Below are 8,443 nucleotides of genomic sequence, written 5' to 3' on the forward strand. Positions count from 1 at the left end.
GTACTGTAAATTTTTTTTTTTTTTAAATATTTATTTATTATGTATACAATATTCTTTCTACATGTATGCCTGCAGGCCAGAAGAGGGCGCCAGACCTCATTACAGATGGTTGTGAGCCACCATGTGGTTGCTGGGAATTGAACTCAGGACCTTTGGAAGAGCAGGCAATGCTCTTAACTGGTGAGCCATCTCTCCAGCCCCTGGGTACTGTAAATTTAAGAAGGGCTCAAGGGTTTCAAGGATGAAATTCTTGTTATGCCAGAGGCCCTGGGGAAGAATGTAGGGTTTGAGCAAAGGATAGCTTTTTATTATTGTTGTTTTGAGTCAGGGTTTCTCTGTGTAGTCTTGGCCATCTTTGAACTTGCTCTGTAGACTCTCTAAGCCTCAGTCTGTTGTCTATAAAATGCAGATGAGACAAGATACTGGGAGGATAAAATCAAGTAATGAAGGTAAGTTGTTGAGATATATATTCCTTGTCTTAGTTTTTTTTCCTGTTGTTGTGATAAAACACCCTGATAAAAACAACTGAAGGGAGAAAGGGCTTATTTGACTCATAACTGCAGGGAAGTCAAGGGAGCTGGAACTGACGCAACTAGTCACATCACATCTACCCCAATGAATTAATACAAAAATACCAGTTCTCATCTGCCTATCTCCATTCAATCCAGGACCCAGACCATCAAATGTGCAGTCCACATTAAGAGTGGGTCTTCCTACTTCAGTTAATTCAATTAAGAAAATCCCTCACAAGAATGCCAGAAGTCCTACACTCGGGACCGTTTTCTTCTTACTGGGTTGCCTTGTCCAGCCTTGATATGAGGGTTTGTGCCTAGTCTTAATGTAATTTGTTATGATTTATTCAGTTGATATCTCTGAGAGGCCTGTTTTTTTTCTTTCTTTTTGAAAGGACATGAAGGAGGAGTGGATCTGGGGGAGAGGGGAAGTAGGAGGGAGACTAGGAGGAGTGGAGGGAGGGGAAACTTTGGTTAAGATGTAATGTATGAAAGTTAAAAATAAAAATAAAATAAAAAGAATGCATACAAGTAAACCTAATCTGGGCAATGCTCTTTAAGACTCCCTTTCCAGGTGATTCTAGATTGTGTCCATTTAACAGCTAAAATTAACCTTCATGTTTAGTAACTACTGAGAAGAGAAATAACTGGCTCTTAAACAATGGGTTACATTTCCCACAGATGGATTGTAGGAAAGCATCTTAGGATACATGGATAACTTGCCCGAGAGCAGAGAGGGGGTTATGCAGAGGGACAAGAACTGGAGCCAATTTTTTTTTTTGAGTGATAGTAATTGTGAAGACTTATTTGAATTTGTGACAGCTGTAAACATGTAAGAATACTTTTAAAAAAGTCTGTTAGACATGTAGGAGGCACATGGCTATAACCCCAGCACTCTGGAGGTGCAGATATGCATATGAGGATTTCGAAATCAACTTAGGCTACAAGATCCTATCTTGAAAAAACCAGTGGCCCAGGAGATGGTTCAGTGGGTTAAAAAATTCATCATATAAGCCTGATGACCTGAGCTTTATCTCCAGAATCTATGCCAAAAGCCAGATGTGCTGGCACACATCTGTAATTCCTGTACTCCTAGGGTAAGAAAAGGTGGTAGAGATAGGAGGATCATCTGGAAGTTTGCGGGGTCAGCTAGCCTGGAATACACAATGCAACAACAGAAACAAAGTGGAAGGCAAGGGTAGATTTCTGATCTGGAAAACTATCTCCGACCTCCACACATGCACTGTGGCATGTACTTACACTCACACAAGTACATAAATACAACTAAAAAGGGGGGAAGCAGAGATGATGATGGAGATGGGAGAGAAACAGAGACAGGGAGTTTATACAGTTTCTAAAAGGGGGCTTACTCAATTTTTTATTCACTTGGGGTCCTTAGTACTCTAATGAATAAAGGTTTCTTTTTATAAATTCAATGGCATTAATATATTGTTTCTGAATTCATAACTATTTCCTTAATAATTATCCCTTAGTTTTTATAACATTTTTATTTGAAGGTTAGTTTATTCAGATTGCTGGGTTCTTTGTTTTGTTTTGTTTTTCAGATAGCATCTGTATAACACTAACTGGCTTAGAACTCATTATGTAGATCAGGCTGGCCTCAGACTCACAGAGAAATCCACCTGTCTCTGTCCAGGTGCTGAGATTAAAGGGGCACACAATGAGGCACAGCATTTCAAGCTTCAATCTCATGATCACTCGTGGCAAGACTTGAGTTTTACCTGTAACCTATTTAGTTAAGTCTGAAATTGTACAGTGTGGTTGATACTTGGAAACTGTAGTGGCTATTCGTTTGAATATATGTCCTTTCTGCCACTCCTACTTCTTATGTTGTTAAAGAGGACAGTTTTGAGTTTACATTTCAATCCTAATAGCTTCACTTGACTGTTTCTCTTTTGTGTAGTTACTCATCAAGGATCCAAGACATCGACTAGGCTGTCAGAACGATGGAGGTGGAGCTGCTGTTGTAAAGCAGCACCCAGTGTTCAAGGACATTAACTTCAGCAGGCTGGAAGCAAATATGTTAGATCCCCCTTTCTATCCTGATGTAAGTATGCTACCTAGAGTAGCTAGGTCCGAAAAACATTGATTCCCATAGCAATCTTTTGGTTAAAACACTCATGATACAGCCAGCATATGAATTCTGCTCTGTGAGGTCTGTTATTTATTTCTGCTTCTTCTTCTGCCTATATCCCACCACCTCCACAGCCTCAGGCAGATCTTAGTAGTTCTCTGACTCCCAGGCCTGGGGCATGCAGTCTGTCACTGCTGGGATAGCCAAACTCCTGTCCTCCCAATTCTCAGTGCCATTTCAGACCTCCTTAGCATGCCCTTCAAGGCTCTCTGTGTGCCAGTTTTCCTGTTCAGATCTCAGTACTCCGTTCACCTTCCTACCTGTGTTCACTCATCACACTGAGTGCACACAGCTGCTTGGTTCTGGAATGTGCATCCCTCCGGAGCTGTCACATGCACGCTTCCTCATGAGTATGCTATTGAGATCAAAAGTACAGGGACTGGTGCTTGTCCGTGTCTGGTTTATAATATGGTAATAATAACTGAATGTGGTAAAATAGTACATAATAAGTGAACTACTGATGAACGGATAATTGAATGAAGATAGCCTGGACTCCACCATTAACAGTCAGCTATAGACACATTCTAAAATTGGAAAGATAAGTTAAATTTTCATTGTTGGATGGAATTTAGATCTACAATTGATATTTTTTCTATTTTTATTTTTATTTAAAAAATATCTTTTTCATTTTACATACAAATCCCAGTTCCCACTCCCTCCTCTCCTCCTGTTGCCTCCACCTGCTCTTCCCCCCATCCAATCCCCCATCCACTTCTCAGAGAGAGTAAGGCACATTGCTTTGAAGAAGGATCAGGGCCCTCCCTACTGTATCTAGGCTGAGCAAGGTATTTATCAAGAGAATGGGTTCCAAAAAGCTAGTACAAGCAGTGAACAGGGTAGGAGGAAAAATGTGTGGATTTTGTAATTAAGAGATCTCAGGGCTACTTTAGGACTGGGAATGTAGATAAGTGGTAGAGTGCTTGCCCAACAAGTGCAGGTCCTATGTTCAACTCTCAGCGGCTGATATAACATCTGGGGGTGGTCAAGGCAGCCAGATTGTGAATTCAGAGAGAGCCTAGGCTACCTATTCCTGTTTCAAAAATCCAGAAAGAAACAAAACCATACAACAAAACAAGAAAAGAGTTACTCTAGTTGTCTCACAGGTTGATGCCTCTCTTTGTTCTTGGTGCCCAGCCTCAGGCCATTTATTGTAAGGATATCTTGGATATTGGGCAGTTCTCTGTGGTGAAAGGAGTCAACCTGGACAGCAGTGATGAAACCTTCTATGCCCAATTTGCTACAGGGTGTGTCACCATCCCCTGGCAGAATGAGGTACTGCTCTTTCTAACAGAGTAGGTTTATTCTAGTTTCAACAATGACGTGTGTGTGTGTGTGTGTGTGTGTGTGTGTGTGTGTGTGTCTGCAAAATACATTTATGCAAAAGATTTGACCATGAGGACTAGATGATGGGTAAGCCAAGACTGTATCAGCAGTTGCCAGAGGCATGACAGCTACTCTGGTCTCAATTACACGAGGCAGCAAAAGGTGATCTTAGGGGGCTGGAGAGATGGCTCAGTGGTTAAGAGCATTGCCTGCTCTTCCAAAGGTCCTGAGTTCAATTCCCAGCAACCACATGGTGGCTCATGGCCATCTGTAATGAGATCTGGTGCCCTCTTCTGGCCTGCAGATGTACACACAGACAGAATATTGTATACATAATAAATAAATAAATATTAAAAAAAATAAAGGTGATCTTAGGATTTGCCTGTCAGCGCTAACTGACTGCTTGCCTCCATTGGAATTAGCTTTTTTTCGTGGGGGGGAGTTCACTTAGAGAAAGGGGAACAAGAGGCCACTTTATTCCAAGAAGAGGTCAGAAACCAGGAATCCAGGAATGTGGAGCCAGAGAAGGTCTGGGAACTATGATGTGCCCCACATTGTCATCAGGTGCTGGGTGGGAGCCAATAATGTGGGGAGATCACTGACTCCCTGGTGTCTCCAAAGTCTATCCTGTCTTCTGTGCACACAGATGATTGAATCTGGATGTTTCAAGGACATCAATGAAAATGAAGATAAGGGAGATCTGCCAGCATATAAAAAAGAGAAGACGTGTTCCTCCATTCTCAGACCAAAGAGAAATTTCTTCCATAGACTCTTCAGAAGAGGGGTAAAAACATATTTTGTAAAAAGTAAACTGTTGTGGCCGGGGTTCTGCTTAGGATAGAACATTTGCGTAGTGTGAGCAAGGGCTTTGGTTCTAAGAAACAGTGGGCATGTGAATTCACACCCTCCACATGTCTGTATGTGTATCAGAAGGAAAATCTTTTCTAAGGGAAAACTCTCCCCCCCCCCCTTTTTGTTTTTATTTTTTGAGACAGGGTTTCTCTGTAGCCCTGGCTGTCCTAGAACTCATTCTGTAGACCAGGCTGGTCTCTAACTCAGGGATCTGTCTGCCTCCGCCTCCTGAGTACTGGGATTAAAGGTGTGTACCACTAGTTACTTTCTTTCCTTTCTGCAATGCTTCATATAAGAAATTTCAACCTGGGTGTAGCTCACACGTAGGAGGCTGAGGTAGAAGAATCACTGTGAGTTTGAGGCCAGCTCACTACATAGTGAGTCGTTATCGGAGAGAAGGAAGAAGAAAAGAAGAAGAGACAAGTAGACAGACAAACACACACACACACACACACACACACACACATTGATTTCATATAGTTTAAAAGCCATATGGTTCCATTTAAAGTTTACCTAAAGAACCAATGTTGCTTGCTGTTGGTGGAAAGACTGTTTTGATCTACAAGGCAATGACTTGTTAGCACTGAAGCTGCTTCCTGGTTTGGTGACAAAGCGTTTGACCTAGCTCAAAGGTCAGCATCTGATTGAATTCCCACAAACAATGCATGTTTTAGTTCTCAATGTTCTGAATCCAACCACTGCTCTCTCATGTCTACATACACAAGAAAAGCAGGTTTCCTTCTAACACTGGAAATCCTTTGGAGAGACTTTTTGTAGTAACATTACTTTTGTTTATTTTCTTCCTCATGTATCCCAGGCTGGTTTTGAACTTGTTATGTAGCAAAAGAAGACCCTAGACTCCTGATCCTCCTGCCTTAGGCTCTTGAGTGCTGGGGTTAAAAGTGTGTACCAACACACCTGACAAGGTCAGAAAATAATTTCATCAAGTAAAAAATCCTATGAGTGGATTGATTTGTTGTGAACTTATCAATTCTTTTATTTTTTGTTGTGTTTTCAAGACAGGATTTCTCTGTGTGTCAGCTCTGCTGTCCTGGAACTCACTCTGTAGACCAGGCTGCCCTCGAACTCACAGAAATTCACCTGCCTCTGTCTCCCATGTGCTGGATTTAAAGGCATGCACCACCACTGTCTGGCTCAATTTTTTTCTTTTCTTTTTTTGGGGGGTGGAGGGGGGTAATTATACCTATCATTTCTTGAGGAATTTACTAAAAGATTGTTTGCTAGCATCCTAATCTGTGTTTTTTTTTTCAACAAGACTCCAGTAGTTAAAGTCTCCCAAAGTGGTTGTTGTTAAGACCACATTTTCTTTCACAACTAGGGGATAGCTATATGAACTGAACTCATCAGTCTATTTCTGCACACAGTTAAGTCCTTGGGCATCCCTCCTTATTCAGAGCCCATAATGACATCCACTAGAGCGCTCTCCACGGAGAGAATAGAGTTGTGCCATGTCGAGCGCCTTCTTACCATAGCACTTACTGGTGAAAGAGCCAGTGAGCCTCATCTGTCTTCTGCACTCATTCAGCTATTGAATTTGATGTAGCACGCAACAGTCACAAAACAGCAAAACTCATCTTGAAGCAGTATATCTGTATGTAAATTAAGCATATGCCTTTAAAATTACTTTTAGCGGTATAGGGACGGAAGTTAGGACCTTGTGTATACCTGATAAGTACTCTAACACTGAGCTATAGCCCCGCACCCTGCAACTTTTATTTTTAAAACATTTTTGAAACAGGGTCTCACTAGCCTAGGGATGCCTGGGCTAGTCTTGAATTTGTGATCCTCTTGGCTCTGCTTCCTAAGTAGCTGGAACTACATTTAGAATTCCATTTCTTAAATAAGAAAAATGCATTTATAATTTTTGCTTACCTTACAATTAGTATTGTCCCAGTTTCTAGAACATTATATTTGTTCCTAGGTATCTTTGGAGATCGGTTTCAAGATGCCAAAGTCTAAAAGTGATCAAGTCTCTTTCATAAATGTACAGTGTATATATAAATCACCTCTAGATTACTTACAATGCAGAGTGCAATATACAAATAGTTGTCATATCCTTTTAAAACTTACTTGGCATTGTCATATGGCTTAAAATACTTTTCTCAATATTTTTGATTCGGGGTTGGTTGAGTTCATGCTTATAGACCTCATGGCTACTCAAGCAAAACAAAGCCATCTTGACATTAGAGACATGGCTGAGGCTGGCCATTGTGCTGTGTGTTGCAGGGCTGCCTGAGCAAAGCTCTCAGTGAGGAGGGGGAGCCAACACAACGCTGACCGTTCACTGTGCCGACCACAGAACAAGACCCTGGTGTTAAGAAGGAACCTGTCACATTCTCAGTGTCTTGTCCTTTCCATGAATTGTAATAAACAGTCTGACACTGTTTATAATGTGCTTTCATATATTTTTACATTAATATCTGCACTGTCTGTTTACTGAAGCTGTGTTACAGAAGAAGCCTGAGAACACCACTGTGTACCCTGAAGCTCCCAAGTATGGATGCCTTGTACATTGGAGCAGTTCTTAGAAGTCCTGTTCCTGTATGCCTGTCCCACACTGTCCAGTTTTCCCTGAAATTTGCTGAGGTTCTTATGGAACTTTAGTGCTACTTTTTAAATTGTTAATTCAAAACTCTCAGAGAAGAATCATAGGTCCTTCCTTTATTTTAAATTTCCCCTGCCTGCTTTGGTACTCACTCATCCCTCGAGGTCTGGGGTAGATTCTAGGACCAACATTTGGTTAAATATTACCTGAAGCTACACATCATCTTCCTGGGCCTGTGTTACATCATATACAACGTGAAAAGGTTTTCCGATGGTTCATTGAGGTCTCTTATGCTCTGACTCAAATCTAGTTCCAGCCAGTTCCCTGCTTCCTCATCCACTTGGACTGTTCCTTACTGAGCTGAATATGGTTCTTTGAGCCTCTAAAATTTCTGTTTTACCCCTGCTGCTTGGACCATGAGTGCTGTGGAAATCCTGCATCATACTTCTTGACATACATCTTGAAGGCCAAGTGGAGTTGTTAGTCATGCTCTGAAACATGAAAGAATACCTCTGTTCTTGATCTTTAAATATGGAAATAACTGGGCTCAAGAAAAAATATAGCGGGGGCTGGAGAGATGGCTCAGCAGTTAAGAGCATTGCCTGCTCTTCCGAAGGTCCTGAGTTCAATTCCCAGCAACCACATGGTGGCTCACAACCATCTGTAACGAGGTCTGGTGCCCTCTTCAGGCATACATGCAGACAGAATATTGTATACATAATAAATAAATAAATATTAAAAAAAAAGAAAAAGAAAAAATATAGCGGTCATGTAGCTCCTCTGGAGACAGACACCGGAACAATCTGGTAGGCTACAACCTCGTGGCGATACACAGATTAGTGGAGATGGGTTAATTTAAGATATGAGTTATCAAAAAATATGCTTAAGCTATTGGCCAAAAAGTATTGCAAATAGAAAAAAGAAATAAAGAAGCTGGGCAGTGGTGGCAATAAGGCAAATTCAGGCTTTGCAAAGCAGCCCTGCCAGGCAGAGGTGACAAATACTTTTAATCCCAGCACTTGGGAGGCAGAGACA

General features: G+C 41.4%; 1 protein-coding gene across 5 annotated transcripts in view; it reads left to right on the top strand.

Annotated features, from left to right (window-relative positions):
• LOC121436435 (G protein-coupled receptor kinase 4-like) overlaps positions 1–7,322 on the top strand; it is a 79,379-nt gene extending 72,057 nt beyond the window's left edge. For 4 of the 5 annotated variants that reach the window (XM_041636316.1, XM_041636315.1, XM_041636318.1 and 1 more), the window contains 4 exons: positions 2,437–2,580; positions 3,802–3,939; positions 4,637–4,774; positions 7,090–7,322. In XM_041636316.1, coding sequence (XP_041492250.1) covers positions 2,437–2,580; positions 3,802–3,939; positions 4,637–4,774; positions 7,090–7,140 — 471 coding nt within the window. In that variant the 3' untranslated portion in view covers positions 7,141–7,322. The remainder of the gene's footprint in view (positions 1–2,436; positions 2,581–3,801; positions 3,940–4,636; positions 4,775–7,089) is intronic. The other variant, XM_041636317.1, reaches the window with a different exon arrangement.
• Positions 7,323–8,443: the final 1,121 nt, after the last annotated feature.

Source organism: Microtus oregoni, unplaced genomic scaffold, assembly GCF_018167655.1.
Source record: "Microtus oregoni isolate MIOR12 unplaced genomic scaffold, Mior012 000049F_ref0000343, whole genome shotgun sequence".
Taxonomy (NCBI): domain Eukaryota; kingdom Metazoa; phylum Chordata; class Mammalia; order Rodentia; family Cricetidae; genus Microtus; species Microtus oregoni.